At 45.6% G+C, this 24,282-nt stretch overlaps 3 protein-coding genes across 7 annotated transcripts; all 3 read left to right on the top strand.

Moving 5' to 3' along the window:
- Window positions 1-555: 555 nt before the first annotated feature.
- Window positions 556-23,748, top strand: LOC135586298 (protein PYRICULARIA ORYZAE RESISTANCE 21-like). Of its 4 annotated transcripts, none has more exons than XM_065177422.1 (3): window positions 556-856; window positions 1,328-1,409; window positions 1,517-2,047. In XM_065177422.1, exons 1-3 carry the CDS (start codon window positions 848-850, stop codon window positions 1,885-1,887), a joined length of 462 nt encoding a protein of 153 aa, XP_065033494.1. In that variant the 5' UTR covers window positions 556-847; the 3' UTR covers window positions 1,888-2,047. The 4 variants fall into 4 exon arrangements, 3 of the variants coding, with proteins under 3 accessions (XP_065033494.1, XP_065033496.1, XP_065033495.1); XM_065177424.1 differs by lacking the exons at window positions 1,328-1,409; window positions 1,517-2,047 and adding exons at window positions 23,077-23,158; window positions 23,242-23,748 and having other exon boundaries at window positions 596-856; XM_065177423.1 differs by lacking the exons at window positions 556-856; window positions 1,328-1,409; window positions 1,517-2,047 and adding exons at window positions 22,601-22,651; window positions 23,077-23,158; window positions 23,242-23,748.
- LOC135672604 (protein PYRICULARIA ORYZAE RESISTANCE 21-like) lies at window positions 9,487-12,438 on the top strand. 2 transcript variants are annotated; one of them, XM_065181098.1, is made up of 3 exons: window positions 9,487-9,637; window positions 11,706-11,787; window positions 11,879-12,438. In XM_065181098.1, the coding sequence occupies exons 1-3, from the start codon at window positions 9,497-9,499 to the stop codon at window positions 12,235-12,237; spliced, it is 582 nt and encodes a 193-aa protein (XP_065037170.1). In that variant the 5' UTR covers window positions 9,487-9,496; the 3' UTR covers window positions 12,238-12,438. The 2 variants fall into 2 exon arrangements, with proteins under 2 accessions (XP_065037170.1, XP_065037171.1); XM_065181099.1 differs by lacking the exon at window positions 9,487-9,637 and adding an exon at window positions 11,180-11,286.
- LOC135665776 (protein PYRICULARIA ORYZAE RESISTANCE 21-like) lies at window positions 14,045-15,717 on the top strand. Its single transcript, XM_065177421.1, has 3 exons — window positions 14,045-14,120; window positions 14,574-14,655; window positions 14,743-15,717. Exons 1-3 carry the CDS (start codon window positions 14,112-14,114, stop codon window positions 15,555-15,557), a joined length of 906 nt encoding a protein of 301 aa, XP_065033493.1. The 5' UTR covers window positions 14,045-14,111; the 3' UTR covers window positions 15,558-15,717.
- Window positions 23,749-24,282: the final 534 nt, after the last annotated feature.

Raw genomic sequence — 24,282 nt, 5'->3', positions numbered from 1 at the left:
TTTATATCTCAAATGCTCGAGCATGGGTATGGTTCTTTCAAGGTCAAGAAACAAGCACTGCTTCTTTTATTTACTGTGGAGGAAGTATCAGTTATTTGTTCTGTAAATTACTTACATTACTCTGTATGACCAATGTGTTTGGCTTACACAAAATAAACGTTGGCAATGATTAAAAGGTTTGAGGAAGGTGTGGAGAGGGTCGAAGCATCATCCGGAATGTCATGTTTATCTTTGAGGACCACCATCCTTTCCTTGGCCACAGACTAAAGAAACAAAATGGTGATGGTTTTAGGTGACAGTTCATTTTACCCTCTTAATTATCTCCATGTACTAAAGTATCTTTTCTTGCATGTGAAGATTGCTTTGTGGTACCATCTTTAATTGGGAAGTTTGGTTGAGGCCACCAATCATCAGATACGAGCAGTGGAAGTGCAAGCAAGAAAAGCGCTTCTTGTCCAGACTTGGGTACGATTTCTTCTGTATGTCGAGTTAAACTCGTTCTTCTGCAACCCGAAAAAGCGGAGAATTTGAGTCACCAAAATAATATCTATCTCTCAAAGGACGATGGATTGGGTCATTTCCGGACTCGACAAACAATGCCGTAGATAATGCACATTGAGAACACACATGCCTTCTTCGTGTGACTTGTGACGTTCCAACCTCCGGAAGCAGCACTCGCGAAGTTAAGGGTGCTTTAAACATGGCTATGAATCGTGCGAGGGTAGATATAAGAAAAGCTTTGTTCTTGATCATAGTCATTGTGTTGGTGGCCCGTCGACTGCATCTATAGAGGGAGCCGCTTGGTATCCGCTTCTCCCCCAGCTTGGGATCTCAAAACTTTCGAGAGATGGCAGAGGTGTTCATCTCTCTCTCTCTCTCTCTCTCTCTCTCTCTCTCTCTCTGTGTGTGTTTGGTGAACTAATTGTCTGGACATAGATGGATTTATTGTCAGCCATGGATCTTTATGAATTGGTCAACTTCATGCTCTGTTTCATGAGTTATTCAGCTCCTTTTTTTTTTTTACTTTGATGTGTTCTTTATTAATTGGATAACTCACATCATGCAATCCGGATGACCAAAAACAAACAGGATATCAATCGGTCTAGTGGATTTGACCCTTCTTCATTTAGATATAAAATTTCTCTGCTTGGTTTAGATTTTCTTGGACTTTGGATTCAACATGATGTTCTTCAACATTCATTGACTTTTCTACCGAGTCAAAAGCTCCACCGTGCAAGAAAAAGAAGGCTGAAACTTTTGTTCATGGAAGCCAAAACTGATTCATGTCTGTTTGCTTGTGCTTTTCTTGCTCGCCTTGACACAACAGATCGCCACGGTACTTATCACGGTGGACCTGCACTGCTGCACCTGCTCCAAGAAGATCAAGAAAGCACTGTGCAAGCTCCAAGGTAAGCTACCTTCTCCCTCTCTCTCTCTCTCTCTCTCTCTCTCTCTCTCTCTCTCTCTCTCTCATGGTGCTGACAAATTTGTGTGGAAATTGGTCGGTGTGTTGGAGACCGGTTCAACATCCAATCAATCGTCTACGACGAGAAGAACAACACCGTCACAGTATCCGGCCCCTTCAACCCTGACTGCTTCATCAAGAAGATTCGCTGCCTCGCCTGCAAGGTGATCATATGTGTCCAGATCAAGCAGAAGCAGAAACCCGTAACTCCGCCACCGCCACCGCCACCGCCACCGCCACCGCCACCGCCGCCTAAGGTGGATGTGAATTTAGGCGTGTGTGTTTACCCGGGGTGGCCCAACTGCTGGGTCTACGACGGCGTCTGCGACGGCCTCCCGCCGTCCGCCTTCTGCCGTCCCTGTCGCGACGGCTACAATATCATCGTCGAGCAGGAGCCTTGTCAGTCCTGCTCTATTATGTAATTTCCTATACGTATAGTTATTCTCGTTGCAAGATGTTATTGGATAACAGTAATAGTTAACGGATAAGAAGGTGGACTGAGGTAAACGTCATGTGACTTCCTCTGTCAGTAATGTACGTAATATAATATGTCATGATATATGTTTATGCTGTTATATCTCAGTCGTCGCTATACGATGTTCGGTGATTATATATATATATATATATATATATATATAGAGAGAGAGAGAGAGAGAGTGAATCATCTTGATTTGTCGACCATGGAACTTCTTACGTGAATAGTAGATGGAACTTCTTAGTTTATCATCTTGATTTGTCGACCATGGAATAAGGGTCCGATAGCTTCCTCAATTATCAAGCAAACATTCGAACCTTCTCTTCAATCAGATCAGACTTCTTATGCACGACGGGCTTGAATCGAATCGGATTGATCTAAGCATCATCAACATCTATCCATCATGTATTCTAACTCATGATTTGCTCTGATATCCAAATATCACGTATTCTAAAAGCTGAAGTTGTTAGGAAATAAACCCAATATATGCTTTAATCATAGAAAGCAAAAGTGTTTTGTAAGGATTTAGCTGAACATCAAGTCAGAATTATATTAGAATAGTAAAAAAAGGAGAACTAGAAGTTGTGCTTGGAACATTCTACTTGACTAATATGCAGATTCAAACGATCCAAAAACTGGGACTTGATTGCACTGCTGGAGACTAATGAACAGTGCCTTGCGTGATTCAACAAACAAGCACCGAGTGCTAACATCTTACGTTTCTGGATCGAACAGTTTCAACAATAGTCCTCTCGCTGTACCCCATGCCGGCATTAATAAAACAGCGGCCCAAACACAAGAACACAGGAAGAAGAAAGAACGAAGTGGGATCGACAGCTACAAAATTGGAAAGCGAACAGAAGCTGCTTACCAGAATGCCAAAGCGAAACCAACTCGACCTTGACGACGACCTCCCGGTTGGCTTACATATCAAATCCTCAACTTGGGGTCACAACGGGTCGGACATTTCGGAATTCAAGTACCAGAGTCGGGTTCGTACTAGTACCCGATCCGTTTCACGACGAGGCACCGATCGTTATCATGTGATGCGTACGTAACACGTTTGCCCCTCTTATGGAGAGGTGGACCCATGCCCCATGCATGCTACCGGTTGGAGACCCGTCCGTCTCCTTTGCCTTATCGAGAATATAAATTTCTTTTCTTGAAAATATCATAAAATAATATAATTATTTTAAGAATTGAATTGAGTAATTATTTATCCAATTCCAACAGCTTAATCTATCAGAAAAAAATTAATATATGTTGTAACCCTTTTAAAAATAAAAATAAAAAATAAAAATCTATATAATGATTGAGTGCTACCGGCCTTAGTACACAATTAATGATCAGTCATTGTATTGGTGACTCGTCGACTGCCTATATAGAGGGAGCCTTTGGTTATCCGCTTCTCAACCAGCTTGGGGTCTTAACTTTCGAGAGATGGCAGAGGTGTTCATCTCTCTCTCTCTCTCTCTCTCTCTCTCTCTCTCTCTCTTAAAAATCTGTCTTCACTGTGGTGAGCTAATTGTGAGGATAAAGATGAATTTATTGTCGGCCATGGATGTTTATGTGTTGGTCAACTTCATGTTGTGTTTTTCTTTGATGTGTTCTGTATTAATTGGATAACTCACATCATGCAATCCGGATGACCAAAAACAGATCGGTCTTGTGGATTTGATCCTTCTTCTTTTAGATAAAATTTCTCTGCTTGGTTTAGATTTTCTTGGACTTTGGATTCAACATGATGTTCTTCGACATTCATTGACTTTTCTACCGAGTCAAAAGCTCCACCGTGCAAGAAAAAGAAAAATAAACTTTCCCGTCCATCTCGACATTGACGAGAAAGATGATCTCACCGCAGGTTGGGATTGAGATGCATTACCTACCCTGATGACGATGGCAGCGACAACGCTCGGTGACTGCCGGTCAATGGTGGCCGCCAATCTGGTCGTCTTTTCTTTGTCTCCATCCTTGGCTCGGTGGCCTCCCACACTACCAGCCTCGGCACGGATATCGTCGGTCAGGCCATGGCACATTCTGCGTCCCCAGATTTACTTCCAAGTATGTTCCTCTAAAAGCTTCCTGGAGATTGAGAATGGCAGGATCACTATTACTGTCTCTAAGAAATATGACCATTGCTTCCCTCTAAATTCCTCTCCTTTATTCTGTATTAGCAAAAAGGCAGACTAAACACAAAACAAGCATCCAGGAGAAAGCTAGTTTAGATCTGCCATAATGATAAGGTTGCATTTACTTCGATGCTACAAATCAAGATGACAAACTTACATTATTTTTATTGATGAAAATGATATCATATTTAATAAAAGAGACATCTTCAATTATTCCCCTAAGAAGTGTCACATGGCACAATAATGCACCTCAGTGATATAGTTTAGATGTGCCATCCAGCACATGAATGCACTTCGATAATATAGTTTAGATCCAAAACATTGGATGTGGACAAAGGTAATGAATCAAATAAAACTTTAGAGGATAAACATAAAATGTGATCATATCACGACAGAATACAAGTCGAAAAATCATAAATGTATGTGTTTTTCCTGATCTCATATGAATTAAAAGGGCAATGGCAACAATTATTTAGTCATACTGTTAATCACTGTTTCACAAAAAATCTCTTTTTCATCCGACCTCGTTTTTCATACGAACATGTAAGTCTTCCTCAACTATGGAACAAATATTTAAATATTCTTTTCAATCATACCGGACTTTTCCCTTGGTGGAACACAGCCCTCATATGCTGATGACCAAGGCTTTCATCCGATGCAAAATTCGATGCTCGTACGGAAGACCCGCCTCTGCGATACCATGGCCTTCACTCCTTGAATCCATAGCCCTTCTTGCCGTCGTGTTGTTCACCGAAGTGGAGCTTCCAGTAGCTCCCGATCATACCTCCGTATGATCAAGTCCCTCACGGGGCTAGGTTGTGTGAATCGCATTGCCACAAAAATAACCTTTGTGCGCTTCACAATCTTCCAAGCTTGTCCATTCTCGTGGTGCCTCTTGCGCGGAGGGTTGGCCATTCCTCTGAATGCCAATCTCAGATGCTCGCTCCTCTAATCGACTCCTTTTCCCTACATCTCCATGCCCGTTTTCTACCAAACGGTCACGCGTGTGCTAACTGCCCTCAATGCAGCCCCGCTAGGTCCCCCACGTTTGCATGCTAAGTGTTTCTATGAGTGCTTGTCCCGCTCTGATACCATTTGTCACGGACTTAGCTGGTTTCGCCTAAGTCGTGCGGCACCCTTGCGTGTCCGTCCGCAAAGGTCAACCTCCCCGAAGCCTCCCATGGTCCCTTAGGTCCCACAAAAGAGAGAACAGGACAGAGAAAAGGCCTCACTCGGGATCCACAAGCAAACATCTCCGAAAAACACTTTATAGACAATGCAAATTACAAACAGACTTTACAAGCTCTGAATAGTTGCACAACAAAGGGTAAAATGGTCCATTACAGATCGAGAATCAAATAAAACTCGAGTGGACAAACATAAATTGTGGTCCTATCATGCAGAATACAACAATTATCTGGTCATAGTTATTAAGGTCAGTCACTATTTTACTAAAAATCTCTGGTTCGTTATTAACTTAGGTATCGGAGAGATCTCATCGAAAAATCCATCCAGTCTTGTTTATCATACGGGTTGATGCGGGGGGCATCTGTTTAAGCTGTGGCCTCGGGGCCGACGCGGCTCGGTTCTGGGGTCCGGAATGTGGGGGTCTCTAGCGCAGCTCCTCGGGGTCTCCCGACGGCCTGGCACCGTGGTTCGAGTCGGCAGTTCGGGTCGGCAAGTCGGTTCGGGTCGGCAGTTCGGGTCGGGTGGAAGCTCCGCCGCAGCGCTAGGAAGAGGCGACACCGTCTCGGCACCTGCACACAGGTCGGGCCGGGAGCTCGGTCCGACCCCTCCGACGATCAAGGAAGTGAAAGCGGAGAGGGTTTTGGAGGAAGAGAAGCCTCCGAGTGTGTGTGGTGCTTGTGTTGCTCCCAGTGAAGAAGTGGCCTCACGTGGCGTTAAGAACGCTGGGGTATTTATAGATGAGTTTGATGTTACCTGACGTGCCCGCTTGCCGAGGCAGGGCCGTACCTCTGATGGCATCTGACGTCGTCGTGGGTGTTGCGTGGAGAGCCGAGCTGCCGCAGGGTATGGGCGAGCCTCGGTCGACGTGCTCCCATCAGGTCGTCATTAAAGCTTGCTTCCTTGGGCAGTGCGTCCACCTGGGGTGGCTGACGTCATGGTCAGCAGGTTGCCATTTTTGCCCATAACATATTCCCCCCCCCCCCCCCCCCCCCCGAAAGGAGCTATGCATCGGTTGTTGTAAGAGGAATCTGATGCATGGCTTCTGTCTTCAGGCGGGCTGGCCGCGCGGACGAGGTTTCGGGGAGAATGGAGCCGAGGGGCCGAGGAACACGACACAGGCGGGCTGGCCGCGCAGGTGTGTCTCGAGAGCAGGGGCCAAGGAGCACGACGCTGGCGGGTGAACCGCGCAGGTGTGGTCTAGGGATCTGGAGGCCGAGGAGCACGACGCAGGCGAGTAAACCGCGCAGGTGTGTCCCGGGATCTGGAGGCCGAGGAGCACGACGCTGGCGGGTGAACTGCGCAGGTGTGGTCTCGGGATCTAGAGTCCAAGGAGCACGACGCAGGCGGGTAAACCGCGCAGGTGTGGTCTCGGGTGGCGTAAAGTCGAAGAGCCGAGGAGCGGCCAGGTGTGTCTTGGGTGGCGTAAAGCCGAAGAGCCGAGGGGCACGACGCAGGCGGGTAAACCGTGCAGGTGTGGTCTCGGGTGGCGTAAAGCCAAAGAGCCGAGGAGCGGCCGGGTGTGTCTTGGGTGGCGTAAAGCCGAAGAGCCGAGGGGCACGACGCAGGCGGGTAAACCGCGCAGGTGTGGTCTCGGGTGGCGTAAAGCCGAAGAGCCGAGGAGCGGCCGGGTGTGTCTTGGGTGGCGTAAAGCCGAAGAGCCGAGGGGCACGACGTAGGTGGGCTGGCCGCGCGGGTGTGTCTTGGGTGGCGTAAAGCCGAAGAGCCGAGGAGCGGCCAGGTGTGTCTTGGGTGGCGTAAAGCCGAAGAGCCGAGGAGCGGCCAGGTGTGTCTTGGGTGGCGTAAAGCCGAAGAGCCGAGGAGTGGCCGGGTGTGTCTTGGGTGGCGTAAAGCCGAAGAGCCGAGGGGCACGACGCAGGTGGGCTGGCCGCGCGGGTGTGTCTTGGGTGGCGTAAAGCCGAAGTGCCGAGGAGCGACTAGGTGTGTCTTGGGTGGCGTAAAGCCGAAGAGCCGAGGAGCGGTCGCGTGTCTTGGGGGGCGTAAAGCCGAAGAGCCGAGGAGCGGCCAAGTATGTCTTGGGTGGCGTAAAGCCGAGGAGCCGAGGAGCACGACGCAGGCGGGCGAGCCGCGCAGGCGTGGTTTTGGGAGCTGGAGGCCGAGGAGGTCTTGGGCAAGATGTGGCCGAGGAGCTACTTAGGACAGTCGGGGAGCTCGGCGCAGGGGGGTCGACCGCGCACGCGTGTCTCGGGAACATGGGGCCAAGGAGCATCTGTTTAAGCGCCAAAATGATGCGGGGGGCATCTGTTTAAGCCGTGGCCTCGGGGCCGACGCGGCTCGGTTCTGGGGTCCGGAATGTGGGGGTCTCTGGCGCAGCTCCTCGGGGTCTCCCGGCGGCCAGGCACCGTGGTTTGAGTCGACAGTTCGGGTCGGCAGGTCAGTTCGGGTCGGCAGTTCGAGTCGGGAGGAAGCTCCGCCGCAACGCTGGGAAGAGGCGACACCGTCTCGGCACCTGCACACAGGTCGGGCCGGGAGCTCGGTCCGACCCCTCCGACGATCAAGTAAGTGAAAGCGGAGAGGGTTTTGGAGGAAGAGAAGCCTCCGAGTGTGTGTGATGCTTGTGTTGCTCCGAGTGAAGAAGTGGCCTCACGTGGCGTTAAGAATGCTAGGGTATTTATAGATGAGTTTGATGTTACCTGACGTGCCCGCTTGCCGAGGCAGGGCCGTACCTCTGATGGCGTCTGACGTCGTCGTGGGTGTTGCGTGGAGAGCCGAGCTGTCGCAGGGTATGGGTGAACCTCGGTCGACGTGCTCCTATCAAGTCGTCATTAAAGCTTGCTTCCTTGGGCAGTGCGTCCACCTGGGGTGGCTGACGTCATGGTCGGCAGATTGCCATTTTTTCCCATAACACGGGCCGAACATGAAGTAAGAGTCCGAGCTTCCTTAACTATCAAGCAAATATTCGAACCACTCTACAATCACATCAGATTTCTTATACACGATTTGAATCGGGTTGGTCTAAATATCACGAACATCCATCCATCATGTATTCTAACTCATGATTTGCTCTGATATCCAAATATCACATATTCTAAAAGCTGAAGTTGTTAGGAAATAAACCCAATATATGCTTTAATCATAGAGAGCAAAAGTGTTTTGTAAGGATTTACCTGCACAACAAGTCAGAATTATATTAGAATAGTCATAAAGGAGAACTATAAGTTGTGCTTGGAACATTCTACTGGACAAATATGCAGATTCAAACGATCCAAAAACTGGGACTTGATTGCACTGCTGGAGACTAATGAACAGTGCATTGTGCGATTCAACAAACAAGCACCGAGTGCTAACATCTGACGTTTCTGGATCGAACAGTTTCAACGATAATCCTCTCGCTGTACACCGTGCCGGCATTAATAAAACAGCGGCCCAAACACAAGAACACAGGAAGAAGAAAAGAACGAAGTGGGATCGACAGCTACAAGATTGGAAAGCGAACAGAAGGTGCTTACCAGAATGCCAAAGCGAAACCAACTCGACCTTGACGACGACCTCCCGGTTGGCTTACGTATCAAATCCCCAACTTGGGGTCACAACGAGTCGGACATTTCGGTATTCAAGTCCATCCAACCCGCTCGAATCAGGTTCGGGTAGACTGGGTTCGGATTCGAATACCAGAGTCGGGTTCGTACTATAGTCTTCCTAATGGTACCCGATCCGTTTCCCGACGAGGCACCGATCGTTATCATGTGATGCGTACGTGACACGTTTGTCCCTCTTATGGAGAGGTGGACCCATGCCCCCTACATGCCTGCCGCCAATTAGGAGGCACGTTTCTTCCGCATAGGGCCAGAAACGGGTAAAAACACACTGGGACAAGTGAATCTCCTTGCCATGCCATGTGGAACTACTCTGGGATGGCGGCACCATTGGGTTCTTCCGAGGACACCCAAGGATCCCCTCCAATGCCAATGCGATTCCAGCATACACAGGGGACCATACATATGGAAAGCTGGGGCCAGTCTCAGTGGATAGCCACATGGTAAGGGGACTTGAACGGTTTCAATTTAAAGGTGCATCATGGAGAGGATCCGCATCATTTCAAGGCGGAGGTAATCGGCCAATGACCACGGCCGCGAAACCACATTGAACTCGGGTTTGGGGTCCGGAAAGGACACTGCCTGTATACTCCAAATCAGGAAACACTGATCTAGGGTGCTGCCTCCGTCTCGAAGTGGTGGTACCCATGCCTTTGCATGGAGAGTACACTGTATTCTGCATTGGATGGAACAGGTGATCCGACCTATTAAGCCGGGCGGGGAAGAGGGAAGAAAAGGTGCCCTTTCCGATTCCGGGAAGGGGTTTTCGTCCTCTTCTCTCTATTTGGCACGTTTCGATCGCTCGAAGCGCCGTGGTCTCCATCAGGTACGTCTCTTCTTCGACACCAATCTCGTCGTGGCTTAAATTTCATACCATACTTGGGATGCCTCTTCCGAACGAGATAAAATTGGCTCGATCCAGCTAGGGTTCCGTGAATTGCCCACGGATGTTCGCCTTCTTGCTATTTCGTGATTCTTAATGTTTCTGGAAACTTGTTTCGAAAGTTTTGGATCGATTTAGAAGGTAATTCCGAGTGTTGGTGATCGTAGAACCTGGTATCAGATGCTCGATGCCGTAAAGTTGCCTGCTTTATGGGGTGTGTGTTTCTGGGGTTATGAAGAACATGCTCCTGTGCTCTTTAGCGGGGTTGCATTTACTTTTTTTGTTGGTTTCAGGATCTATCCCACCGACTAATAGGTATGTATTTGGTGCTACACATTGGCGCGACGTTTGACAGACGCTTTCTTGCTAGAGATGGAAGTAGGGTTTTTACGGCTCGTGTTACTCCTGTTTTTGCTCCTGTTGATTTTGGCCTTTGATGTTGAATTCTCATACCATTCGTTGTTTTGATTTTGTTTCCTTTTACAATTTGTGCAAATTAATATATTTTGCCATTGTTTTTTTTGTTTTTGTGGTAATTTGCATTTATCTATAGTTAGTAGCTTCAGTGATTTGTAGCTATAAATGCGCCGATTGGTCGCTGGAAAAGTCCTCTTTGCATTGTTTCCGGCGGCCACTCTATCTGGTAGCTAATATATAATATAGCTTTCAAGCAGTTGAAATGACTGAAGAAGGCACAGCTACATGCGGACAGTGCAAGGGAAGAAGCAAACCAAAGAAACGGACACCGACCGATGGACAGGAGAAAAGCAAAGGCAAGAAGCATGTGAACGAAGATGACCATGTTTTAGAAGAGGGTGGTGAAGAAAAGAAGGAAGGTGAAGCAGAAGAGGATGGCGAGGAAGAGAAGGAAGACGAAATCAAAGAGGAGGGGGAGGAAAAAAAGGAAGGTGAAATAGAAGTTGATGGAGATAAAAAGAAGGAAGGGGAAGCAGATGGGGATGAAATAAAGGGAAGGTGGAGATGGGGAGAAGGAAGGTGAAGAAGTAGAAGATGGAGACGAAACGAAGAAAGGTGAAGTAAAAGAAAATGGAGACAAAAAGAAGAACGATAAAGAAGTGATCGATGGTGAAGGAAACGAGGATGGATGGCCAACAAACTCACATGACAAATTTGGAATGTGTGGGCGGAGAAAAAGAGGCCACCGAGAAAGTAAATACAGTAGAAAATGGTGGATGCAGTTGTGTCACGTGATTGCTTTCGTCATCGACTTTAGATGTGATAACGCCATAATACCGGTTGGAGACCCGTCGTTCTCCTTTTCCTTATCGAGAATATAAATTTCTTTTCTTGAAAATATCATAAAATAATATAATTATTTTAAGAATTGAATTGAGTAATTATTTATCCAATTCCAACAGCTTAATCTATCAGAAAAAAAATTAATATATGTTGTAACCCTTTTAAAAATAAAAAAAATTAAAATCTATATAATGATTGAGTGGTACCGGCTTTAGTATACAATTAATGGTCAGTCACTGTATTGGTGACTCGTCGACTGCCTATATAGAGGGAGCCTTTGGTTATCCGCTTCTCAACCAGCTTGGGGTCTTAACTTTCGAGAGATGGCAGAGGTGTTCATCTCTCTCTCTCTCTCTATTAAAAATCTGTCTTCACTGTGGTGAGCTAATTGTCTGGATAAAGATGAATTTATTGTCAGCCATGGATCTTTATGTGTTGGTCAACTTCATGCTGTGTTTTTCTTTGACGTGTTCTTTATTAATTGGATAACTCACATCATGCAATCCTGATGACCAAAAACAGATCGGTCTTGTGGATTTGACCCTTCTTATTTTAGATAAAATTTCTCTGCTTGGTTTAGATTTTCTTGGACTTTGGATTCAACATGATGTTCTTCAACATTCATTGACTTTTCTACCGAGTCAAAAGCTCCACCGTGCAAGAAAAAGAAGGCTGAAACTTTTGTTCATGGAAGCCAAAACTGATTCATGTCTGTTTGCTTGTGCTTTTCTTGCTCGCCTTGACACAACAGATCGCCACGGTACTTATCACGGTGGACCTGCACTGCTGCACCTGCTCCAAGAAGATCAAGAAAGCTCTGTGCAAGCTCCAAAGTAAGCTACCGTCTCCCTCTCTCTCTCTCTCTCTCTCTCTCTCTCTCTTTTTGCTGACTAATTTGTGTGGAAATTGGTCGTTGTGTTCGAGACCGGTTCAACATCGAATCAATCGTCTACGACCAGAAGAAGAACACCATCACAGTATCCGGCCCCTTCAACCCTGACTGCTTCATCAAGAAGATTCGCTGCCTCGCCTGCAAGGTGATCATATGTGTCCAGATCAAGCAGAAGCAGAAACCCGTAACTCCGCCACCGCCACCGCCACCGCCACCGCCGCCTAAGGTGGATGTGAATTTAGGCGTGTGTGTTTACCCGGGGTGGCCCAACTGCTGGGTCTACGACGGCGTCTGCGACGGCCTCCCGCCGCCCGCCTTCTGCCGTCCCTGTCGCGACGGCTACAATATCATCGTCGAGCAGGAGCCTTGTCAGTCCTGCTCTATTATGTAATTTCCTATACGTATAGTTATTCTCGTTGCAAGATGTTATTGGGTAACAGTAATAGATAACGGATAAGAAGGCGGACTGAGGTAAACGTCATGTGACTTCCTCTGTCAGCAACGTACGTAATATAATATTTGATGATATATATGTCTATGCTGTTATCTCTCAGTCGTCGCAATACGATGTTTATATAGAGATTTTGGTTTATACTCGTAATCTAAATTTAATATACATACAAAATAATAATAAAAAATATATATATAAATTTATAGAGATAAAATAGATAATTTCGAAGCCACAAAAACGAATAGATTTATTATAAACCCCCAACAATTTGAAAGATTATAACAAATAGGATTGCTTTTGTTTGAGATATGGTTCAACACACTGGTTGGAGACCCGTCCGTCTCTCCTTTTCCTTGTCAAGAATATAGTTTTCTTTTCTTGAAGATATCATTAAATAATTATATTATTTATGAGTTGAATTGAGTAATTATTTATCAATTCCAACAGCTTAATCTATCAAAAAGAAATTAATATATGTTGTTACCCTTTTAAAAATAAAAAAAAGGACAAGAAGGAACATCTCAATTATAGTAAACCTTTCATAAAAGAAACTTTCCCGTCCATCTCGACATTGACAAGAGAGATGATCTCACTGCAGGTTGGGACTGAGCTGCATTACCTACCGTGATGACGATGGCAACGACAACGCGCGGTGACTGCCGGTCAATGGTGGCGGCCAATGGTGAACCACACGTCTGGTCGGCTTTTCTTGTCTCCATCCTCGGCTCGGTGGCCTCCCACACTAGCAGCCTTGGTACGAATGTGGTCGTTCAGGCCATGGCACATTCTGCATCCCCAGATTTGCTTCCAAGTATGTTCCTCTAAAAGCTTTGGATTACGACGACATACCGGTTGGAGACCCGTCCGTCTCCTTTTCATTGTCAAGAACGATGTTAGCCGTTCCTAATGTACGTGTCAACACAGACAAGAAGGATCATCTCACTTGTAATATCTCTCCTAAATACCATCTTATCGTAAAACTTTCATAAAATAAACTTTGCCATCCATCTCGACATGGACAAGAAGGATCATCTCGCAGCAGGTTGGGATTGAGCTGCATTACCTACCGTGATGACGATGGCGGCGGCGACGTGTGGTGAGTAGCGGTCGATGGTGGCGGCTAATGGAGAACGAAGGAACGTTACCTTTTCTTGGTTCCATCCTCGGCTATGAGTATCGATTGCACTGCCGGAGACGAAGGAACGGTGCCTTCTGTGATTCAACAAACAAGTAGCGAGTGATAATGGCCGCGAGGCCATGAACAAAATGGAGACAGTAGTGAGTTATCTCAACAAGAATCCTGTCCCTGTACCCCGTGCCGGCAGTAATAAAACAGCGCCCCAAACACAAGGAACACAGGAAGAAGACAGAACGAAAGATTGGTTTTGAGTACTTGTTCTTCTGTATGTCGAGTTTTCAGTCTTGGGACGGTAAACTTGTTCTTCTGCAACCCGAAAAACCAGAGTATTTGTTTGAGTCACGAAAATAATCTCTCTCAAACTACATTGGCTCTGAATCTTTACTGGCTCATTTTCCAGACTCGATAAACAGTGCCATATACAACGCACACTGAGAACGCTCAGCCGCACCACACATGGCTTCTTCGTGTGACTCGTGACGTTCGAACAACCTCCGGAAGCAGTACTCGCGAAGGTAAGGGTGCTTTAAACATGGCCATGAATCGTGCGAGGGTAGATACGAGAAAAGCTTTATTCTTGATCAGTCATTGTGTTGGTGGCCCGTCGACTGCCTCTATAAAGGGAGGCTTTGGTTATCCGCTTCTACACCAGCTTGGGTCTCAAAACTTTCGAGAGATGGCCGAGGTGTTCATCTCTCTCTCTCTCTCTCTCTCTCTCTCTCTCTCTCTCTCTCTCTTAAAAATCTGTGTTCACTGTGGTGAGCTAATCGTGAGGATAAAGATGAATTTATTGTCAGCCATGGATGTTTATGTGTTGGTCAACTTGATGCTGTGTTTTTCTTTTATTTGTTCTTTATTAATTGGATAACTCACATCATGCAATCCGGATGACCAAAAACAAACAGGATATCGATCGGTCTTGTGGATTTGACCCTTCTTCTTTTAGATAAAAAATCTCTGCTCGGTTTAGATTTTCTTGGACTTTGGATTCAACATGATGTTCTTCAACATTCTTTGACTCTGTTACTGAGTCAAAAGCTCCACAACACAAGAAAAAGAAGGCTGAAACTTTTGTTCATGGAAGCCAAAACTGATTCATGTCTGTTTGCATGTGCTTCTCTTGCTCGCCTTGGCACAGATAGTCACGGTAATTATCAAGGTTGACCTGCAATGCTGCACCTGCTCCAGGAAGATCAAGAAAGCTCTGTGCGAGCTCCAAAGTAAGCTACCGTCTCTCTCTCTCTCTCTCTCTCTCTCTCTCTCTCGGTGCTGACAAATTTTTGTGGAAATTGGTCGATGTGTTGGAGAATGGTTCAACATCCAATCAATCGTCTTTGACGAGAAGAAGAACACCGTCACAGTATCCGGCCCCTTCAACCCTGACTGCTTCATCAAGGAGCTTCTCTGCCTCGCATGCAAGGTGATCAAAGGCGTCCATATCAAAGAGCCGGCAAAACCGCCGCTGCCACCGCCGCCGCCGCCACCGCCACCGCCACCGCCGCCGCCCGTGTGTGTTTGCCTGCCACCCGTGTGTGTTTGCCCGCCACCCGTGTGTGTTTGCCCGCCACACGTGTGTGTTTGCCGGCCCTCGGTGTGGCCCGTCTGCTGCAAACAGCCGTGCCCCTGCTTCGATCCGCGCCAAGGGTGCCGCCGCTGCTGCACCTGCGGCTGGATCTGCGACGTTCCGTCATTGCCACCATGGAGGCCCAATCCAGTCCCGTTGCCGGAGGCCGTGGTGAGGCCGCCCATGTGTGGTTTCCCGCCCACGGGGTGGCCCGTCTGCTGCAAACAGCCGTGCCCCTGCGTCGATCCGCGCCAAGGGTGCCGCCGCTGCTGCACCTGCGGCTGGATCTGCGACGTCCCGTCACCGCCACCATGTAGGCCGTTCCCGGAGGCCGGGGTGAGGCCGCCCGTGTGTGTTTTCCCGCCCCAGGGGTGGCCCAACTGCTGTCGCCAACCGTGCCCCTGCTTCGAGCCACGCAGCGGGTGCCGCCGCTGCTGCTCCTGCGGCTGGGTCTGCGACGACCCCCCGCCGTCCGCCGCCTGCCGTCCCGGCTGCGAGGTTGGCGGTTGCAAGATCATCGTCGGGCAGGAGCCTTATCAGTCCTGCTCTATTATGTAATTTCCTATACGTATAGTTATTCTCGTTGCAAGATGTTATTGGATAACAGTAATAGTTAACGGATAAGATGGTGGACTGAGGTAAACGTCATGTGACTTCCTCTGTCAGTAATGTACGTAATATAATATGTCATGATATATGTTTATGCTGTTATATCTCAGTCGTCGCTATACGATGTTCGGTGATTATATATATATATATATATAGAGAGAGAGAGAGAGAGTGAATCATCTTGATTTGTCGACCATGGAACTTCTTACGTGAATAGTAGATGGAACTTCTTAGTTTATCATCTTGATTTGTCGACCATGGAATAAGGGTCCGATAGCTTCCTCAATTATCAAGCAAACATTCGAACATTCTCTTCAATCAGATCAGACTTCTTATGCACGACGGGCTTGAATCGAATCGGATTGATCTAAGCATCATCAACATCTATCCATCATGTATTCTAACTCATGATTTGCTCTGATATCCAAATATCACGTATTCTAAAAGCTGAAGTTGTTAGGAAATAAACCCAATATATGCTTTAATCATAGAAAGCAAAAGTGTTTTGTAAGGATTTAGCTGAACATCAAGTCAGAATTATATTAGAATAGTAACAAAAGGAGAACTAGAAGTTGTGCTTGGAACATTCTACTTGACTAATATGCAGATTCAAACGATCCAAAAACTGGGACTTGATTGCACTGCTGGAGACTAATGAACAGTGCCTTGCGTGATTCAACAAACAAGCACCGAGTGCTAACATCTTACGTTTCTGGATCGAACAGTTTCAACAATAGTCCTCTCGCTGTACCCCATGCCGGCATTAATAAAACAGCGGCCCAAACACAAGAACACAGGAAGAAGAAAGAACGAAGTGGGATCGACAGCTACAAAATTGGAAAGCGAACAGAAGCTGCTTACCAGAATGCCAAAGCGAAACCAACTCGACCTTGACGACGACCTCCCGGTTGGCTTACATATCAAATCCTCAACTTGGGGTCACAACGGGTCGGACATTTCGGAATTCAAGTACCAGAGTCGGGTTCGTACTAGTACCCGATCCGTTTCACGACGAGGCACCGATCGTTATCATGTGATGCGTACGTAACACGTTTGCCCCTCTTATGGAGAGGTGGACCCATGCCCCATGCATGCTACCGGTTGGAGACCCGTCCGTCTCCTTTGCCTTATCGAGAATATAAATTTCTTTTCTTGAAAATATCATAAAATAATATAATTATTTTAAGAATTGAATTGAGTAATTATTTATCCAATTCCAACAGCTTAATCTATCAGAAAAAAATTAATATATGTTGTAACCCTTTTAAAAATAAAAATAAAAAATAAAAATCTATATAATGATTGAGTGCTACCGGCCTTAGTACACAATTAATGATCAGTCATTGTATTGGTGACTCGTCGACTGCCTATATAGAGGGAGCCTTTGGTTATCCGCTTCTCAACCAGCTTGGGGTCTTAACTTTCGAGAGATGGCAGAGGTGTTCATCTCTCTCTCTCTCTCTCTCTCTCTCTCTCTCTCTCTCTCTCTCTCTCTCTCTCTCTCTCTCTCTTAAAAATCTGTCTTCACTGTGGTGAGCTAATTGTGAGGATAAAGATGAATTTATTGTCGGCCATGGATGTTTATGTGTTGGTCAACTTCATGTTGTGTTTTTCTTTGATGTGTTCTGTATTAATTGGATAACTCACATCATGCAATCCGGATGACCAAAAACAGATCGGTCTTGTGGATTTGATCCTTCTTCTTTTAGATAAAATTTCTCTGCTTGGTTTAGATTTTCTTGGACTTTGGATTCAACATGATGTTCTTCGACATTCATTGACTTTTCTACCGAGTCAAAAGCTCCACCGTGCAAGAAAAAGAAAAATAAACTTTCCCGTCCATCTCGACATTGACGAGAAAGATGATCTCACCGCAGGTTGGGATTGAGATGCATTACCTACCCTGATGACGATGGCAGCGACAACGCTCGGTGACTGCCGGTCAATGGTGGCCGCCAATCTGGTCGTCTTTTCTTTGTCTCCATCCTTGGCTCGGTGGCCTCCCACACTACCAGCCTCGGCACGGATATCGTCGGTCAGGCCATGGCACATTCTGCGTCCCCAGATTTACTTCCAAGTATGTTCCTCTAAAAGCTTCCTGGAGATTGAGAATGGCAGGATCACTATTACTGTCTCTAAGAAATATGACCATTGCTTCCCTCTAAATTCCTCTCCTTTATTCTGTATTAGCAAAAAGGCAGACTAAACACAAAACAAGCATCCAGGAGAAAGCTAGTTTAGATCTGCCATAATGATAAGGTTGCATTTACTTCGATGCTACAAATCAAGATGACAAACTTACATTATTTTTATTGATGAAAATGATATCATATTTAATAAAAGAGACATCTTCAATTATTCCCCTAAGAAGTGTCACATGGCACAATAATGCACCTCAGTGATATAGTTTAGATGTGCCATCCAGCACATGAATGCACTTCGATAATATAGTTTAGATCCAAAACATTGGATGTGGACAAAGGTAATGAATCAAATAAAACTTTAGAGGATAAACATAAAATGTGATCATATCACGACAGAATACAAGTCGAAAAATCATAAATGTATGTGTTTTTCCTGATCTCATATGAATTAAAAGGGCAATGGCAACAATTATTTAGTCATACTGTTAATCACTGTTTCACAAAAAATCTCTTTTTCATCCGACCTCGTTTTTCATACGAACATGCAAGTCTTCCTCAACTATGGAACAAATATTTAAATATTCTTTTCAATCATACCGGACTTTTCCCTTAGTGGAACACAGCCCTCATATGCTGATGATCAAGGCTTTCATCCGATGCAAAATTCGATGCTCGTACGGAAGACCCGCCTCTGCGGTACCATGGCCTTCACTCCTTGAATCCATAGCCCTTCTTGCCGTCGTGTTGTTCACCGAAGTGGAGCTTCCAGTAGCTCCCGATCATACCTCCGTATGATCAAGTCCCTCACGGGGCTAGGTTGTGTGAATCGCATTGCCACAAAAATAACCTTTGTGCGCTTCACATTCTTCCAAGCTTGTCTGTTCTCGTGTTGCCTCTTGTGCGGAGGGTTGGCCATTCCTCTGAATGCCAATCTCAGATGCTCGCTCCTCTAATCGACTCCTTTTCCCTACATCTCCATGCCCGTTTTCTACCAAACGGTCACGCGTGTGCTGACTGCCCTCAATGCAGCCCCGCTAGGTCCCCCACGTTTGCATGCTAAGTGTTTCTATGAGTGCTTGTCCCGCTCTGATACAATCTGTCACGGACTTAGCTGGTTTCGCCTAAGTCGTGCGGCACCCTTGCGTGTCCGTCCGCAAAGGTCAGCCTCCCCGAAGCCTCCCATGGTCCCTTAGGTCCCACAAAAGAGAGAACAGGACAGAGAAAATGCCTCACTCGGGATCCACAAGCAAACATCTCCGAAAAACACTTTATAGACAATGCAAATTACAAACAGACTTTACAAGCTCCGAACAGTTGCACAACAAAGGGTAAAATGGTCCATTACAGACCGAGAATCACTCACACGTGTCCACATGACACATCCTTTATTTACAAGCCTAAAGCGGCCCCCATCCCAACTAAAATGAGACTATTAAGCCTTCGGTCGTCCCTCTACATGCTGTATAAAGCATGAACACACCAAAAGACACGGACATACATAAGTATTAAATCAAACATCCTGTTTAGAAGTTTGTTCGTGACAATCTGGCACATTAATGCACTTCTACGATGTAGTTTAGATCCATACGAAACATTGATCGGGGACAAAGTTAATGAATCAAATAAAACTCGAGTGGACAAACATAAATTGTGGTCCTATCATGCAGAATACAGTAATTATCTGGTCATAATTATTAAGGTCAGTCACTGTTTTACTAAAAATCTCTGGTTCGTTATTAATTTAGGTATCGGAGAGATCTCATCGAAAAATCCATCCAGTCTTGTTTATCATACGGGTCGATCATGAAGTAAGAATCCGAGCTTCCTTAACTATCAAGCAAATATTCGAACCTACTCTACAATCACATCAGATTTCTTATACACGACTTGAATCGGGTTGGTCTAAATATCACCAACATCCATCCATCATGTATTCTAACTCATGATTTGCTCTGATATCCAAATATCACATATTCTAAAAGCTGAAGTTGTTAGGAAATAAACCCAATATATGCTTTAATCATAGAGAGCAAAAGTGTTTTGTAAGGATTTACCTGCACAACAAGTCAGAATTATATTAGAATAGTCATAAAGGAGAACTATAAGTTGTGCTTGGAACATTCTACTGGACAAATATGCAGATTCAAACGATCCAAAAACTGGGAATTGATTGCACTGCTGGAGACTAATGAACGGTACCTTGTGTGATTCAACAAACAAGCACCGAGTGCTAACATCTGACGTTTCTGGATCGAACAGTTTCAACAATAATCCTCTCGCTGTACACCGTGCCGGCATTAATAAAACAGCGGCCCAAACACAAGAACACAGGAAGAAGAAAAGAACGAAGTGGGATCGACAGCTACAAGATTGGAAAGCGAACAGAAGGTGCTTACCAGAATGCCAAAGCGAAACCAACTCGACCTTGACGACGACCTCCCGGTTGGCTTACGTATCAAATCCCCAACTTGGGGTCACAACGAGTCGGACATTTCGGTATTCAAGTCCATCCAACCCGCTCGAATCAGGTTCGGGTAGACTGGGTTCGGATTCGAATACCAGAGTCGGGTTCGTACTATAGTCTTCCTAATGGTACCCGATCCGTTTCCCGACGAGGCACCGATCGTTATCATGTGATGCGTACGTGACACGTTTGTCCCTCTTATGGAGAGGTGGACCCATGCCCCCTACATGCCTGCCGCCAATTAGGAGGCACGTTTCTTCCGCATAGGGCCAGAAACGGGTAAAAACACACTGGGACAAGTGAATCTCCTTGCCATGCCATGTGGAACTACTCTGGGATGGCGGCACCATTGGGTTCTTCCGAGGACACCCAAGGATCCCCTCCAATGCCAATGCGATTCCAGCATACACAGGGGACCATACATATGGAAAGCTGGGGCCAGTCTCAGTGGATAGCCACATGGTAAGGGGACTTGAACGGTTTCAATTTAAAGGTGCATTATGGAGAGGATCCGCATCATTTCAAGGCGGAGGTAATCGGCCAATGACCACGGCCGCGAAACCACATTGAACTCGGGTTTGGGGTCCGGAAAGGACACTGCCTGTATACTCCAAATCAGGAAACACTGATCTAGGGTGCTGCCTCCGTCTCGAAGTGGTGGTACCCATGCCTTTGCATGGAGAGTACACTGTATTCTGCATTGGATGGAACAGGTGATCCGACCTATTAAGCCGGGCGGGGAAGAGGGAAGAAAAGGTGCCCTTTCCGATTCCGGGAAGGGGTTTTCGTACTCTTCTCTCTATTTGGCACGTTTCGATCGCTCGAAGCGCCGTGGTCTCCATCAGGTACGTCTCTTCTTCGACACCAATCTCGTCGTGGCTTAAATTTCATACCATACTTGGGATGCCTCTTCCGAACGAGATAAAATTGGCTCGATCCAGCTAGGGTTCCGTGAATTGCCCACGGATGTTCGCCTTCTTGCTATTTCGTGATTCTTAATGTTTCTGGAAACTTGTTTCGAAAGTTTTGGATCGATTTAGAAGGTAATTCCGAGTGTTGGTGATCGTAGAACCTGGTATCAGATGCTCGATGCCGTAAAGTTGCCTACTTTATGGGGTGTGTGTTTCTGGGGTTATCAAGAACATGCTCCTGTGCTCTTTAGCGGGGTTGCATTTACTTTTTTTGTTGGTTTCAGGATCTATCCCACCGACTATTACGTATGTATTTGGTGCTACACATTGGCGCGACGTTTGACAGACGCTTTCTTGTTAGAGATGGAAGTAGGGTTTTTACTACTCGTGTTACTCCTGTTTTTGCTCTTGTTGTTTTTGGTCTTTGATGTTGAATTCTCATACCATTCGTTGTTTTGATTTTGTTTCCTTTTACAATTTGTGCAAATTCTCATACCATTAGCTATAAATGCGCCGATTGGTCGCTGGCAAAGTCCTCTTTGCATTGTTTCCGGCGGCCACTCTATCTGGTAGCTAATATATAATATAGCTTTCAATGCAGTTGAAATGACTGAAGAAGGCACAGCTACATGCGGACAGTGCAAGGGAAGAAGCAAACCAAAGAAACGGACACCGACCGATGGACAGGAGAAAAGCAAAGGCAAGAAGGATGTGAACGAAGATGACCATGTTTTAGAAGAGGGTGGAGAAGAAAAGAAGGAAGGTGAAGCAGAAGAGGATGGCGAGGAAGAGAAGGAAGGCGAAACCAAAGAGGGGGAGGAAAAAAAGGAAGGTGAAATAGAAGATGATGGAGATAAAAAGAAGGAAGGGGAAATAGATGGGGATGAAATAAAGGGAAGGTGGAGATGGGGAGAAGGAAGGTGAAGAAGTAGAAGATGGAGACGAAACGAAGAAAGGTGAAGAAGTAGAAGATGGAGACGAAACGAAGAAAGGTGAAGTAAATGAAAATGGAGACAAAAAGAAGAACGATAAAGAAGTGATCGATGGTGAAGGAAATGAGGATGGATGGCCAACAAACTCACATGACAAATTTGGAATGTGTGGGCGGAGAAAAAGAGGCCACCGAGAAAGTAAATACAGTAGAAAATGGTGGATGCAGTTGTGTCACGTGATTGCTTTCGTCATCGACTTGAGATGTGATAACGCCATAATACCGGTTGGAGACCCGTCGTTCTCCTTTTCCTTATCGAGAATATAAATTTCTTTTCTTGAAAATATCATAAAATAATATAATTATTTTAAGAATTGAATTGAGTAATTATTTATCCAATTCCAACAGCTTAATCTATCAGAAAAAAACTAATATATACAATTAATGATCAGTATAATGATTGAGTGGTACTGGCTTTAGTATACAATTAATGATCAGTCACTGTATCGATGACTCGTCGACTGGCTATATAGAGGGAGCCTTTGGTTATCCGCTTCTCAACCTGGGGTCTTAACTTTCGAGAGATGGCAGAGGTGTTCATCTCTCTCTCTCTCTCTCTCTCTCTTAAAAATCTGTCTTCACTGAGGTGAGCTAATTGTGAGGATAAAGATGAATTTATTGTCGGCCATCGATGTTTATGTGTTGGTCAACTTCATGCTGTGTTTTTCTTTGATGTGTTCTTTATTAATTGGATAACTCACATCATGCAATCCGGATGACCAAAAATAGATCGGTCTTGTGGATTTGACCCTTCTTCTTTTAGATGAAATTTCTCTGCTTGGTTTAGATTTTCTTGGACTTGGGATTCAACATTATGTTCTTCGACATTCATTGACTTTTCTACCGAGTCAAAAGCTCCACCGTGCAAGAAAAAGAAGGCTGAAACTTTTGTTCATGGAAGCCAAAACTGATTCATGTCTGTTTGCTTGTGCTTTTCTTGCTCGCCTTGACACAACAGATCGTCACGGTAATTATCACGGTGGACCTGCACTGCTGCACCTGCTCCAAGAAGATCAAGAAAACTCTGTGCAAGCTCCAAAGTAAGCTACCTTCTCCCTCTCTCTCCCTCTCTCTCTCTCTTTTTGCTGACTAATTTCTGTGGAAATTGGTCGTTGTGTTGGAGACCGGTTCAACATCGAATCAATCGTCTACGACGAGAAGAAGAACACCATCACAGTATCCGGCCCCTTCAACCCTGACTGCTTCATCAAGAAGCTTCGCTGCCTCGCCTGCAAGGTGATCATATGTGTCCAGATCAAGCCGAAACCCGTCAAACCACCGCCACCGCCACCGCCGCCGCCGCCGCCGCCTAAGGTGGAGGTGGAGGTGAATTTAGACGTGTGTGTTTTCCCGCCCCCGGGGTGGCCCAACTGCTGTGCCTGCGACGGCCCCCCGCCGTCCGCCTCCTGCCGTCCCTGTCGCGAGTTTGACGGCTGCAGGATCATCGTCGAGCAGGAGCCTTGTCAGTCCTGCTCTATTATGTAGTTTCCTATACGTATTCTTATTCTCGTTGCAAGATGTTATTGGGTAAGAGATAACGGATAAGGCGGACAGAGGTAAACGTCATGTGACTTCCTCTGTCAGCAATGTACGTATGTGATGATATATATGTTTATGCTGTTATATCTCAGTCGTCGCAATATGATGTTTATATAGAGATTTTGGTTCATACCCGTAATCTAAATTTAATATACATACAAAATAAAAATAAAAAAATATATTAAAATTTATACAGATAAAACAGATAGATAATTTCGAAGCCACAAAAAGGAATAGATTTATTATAAACCCCCAACAACATGAAAGATTATAACAAATAGGATTGAGATATGATTCAAAAGGAATATAGTTTTCTTTTCTTGAAGATATCATAAAATAATTATATTATTTCAAGAATTGAATTGAGTAATTATTTATCAATTCCAACAGCTTAATCTATCAAAAAGAAATTAATATATGTTGTTATTCTTTAAAAAAAAAATACAAGAAGGAACATCTCAATTATAGTAAACCTTTCATAAAATAAACTTTCCCGTCCATCTCGACATTGACGAGAAAGATGATCTCACCGCAGGTTGGGATTGAGATGCATTACCTACCCTGATGACGATGGCAGCGACAACGCTCGGTGACTGCCGGTCAATGGTGGCCGCCAATGGTGAAC

Source organism: Musa acuminata, chromosome BXJ1-4 (assembly GCF_036884655.1).
Source record: "Musa acuminata AAA Group cultivar baxijiao chromosome BXJ1-4, Cavendish_Baxijiao_AAA, whole genome shotgun sequence".
Lineage (NCBI taxonomy): Eukaryota > Viridiplantae > Streptophyta > Magnoliopsida > Zingiberales > Musaceae > Musa > Musa acuminata.
This window is presented reverse-complemented; position numbering and strand designations above follow the sequence as displayed.

Excerpts from the sequence above, each read along its gene's own strand:
- LOC135586298 (XM_065177422.1), top strand. Across the intron at positions 1,410-1,516 it reads AGCACTGTGCAAGCTCCAAG|ACCGGTTCAACATCCAATCA; the intron begins GTAAGCTACCTT and ends GGTGTGTTGGAG.
- LOC135665776 (XM_065177421.1), top strand. Across the intron at positions 14,656-14,742 it reads AGCTCTGTGCGAGCTCCAAA|AATGGTTCAACATCCAATCA; the intron begins GTAAGCTACCGT and ends GATGTGTTGGAG.
- LOC135672604 (XM_065181098.1), top strand. The coding sequence starts at position 9,497 with ATGGAACAGGTGATCCGACCTATTAAGCCGGGCGGGGAAGAGGGAAGA. Across the intron at positions 9,638-11,705 it reads AGCGCCGTGGTCTCCATCAG|ATCGCCACGGTACTTATCAC; the intron begins GTACGTCTCTTC and ends TTGACACAACAG. Across the intron at positions 11,788-11,878 it reads AGCTCTGTGCAAGCTCCAAA|ACCGGTTCAACATCGAATCA; the intron begins GTAAGCTACCGT and ends GTTGTGTTCGAG.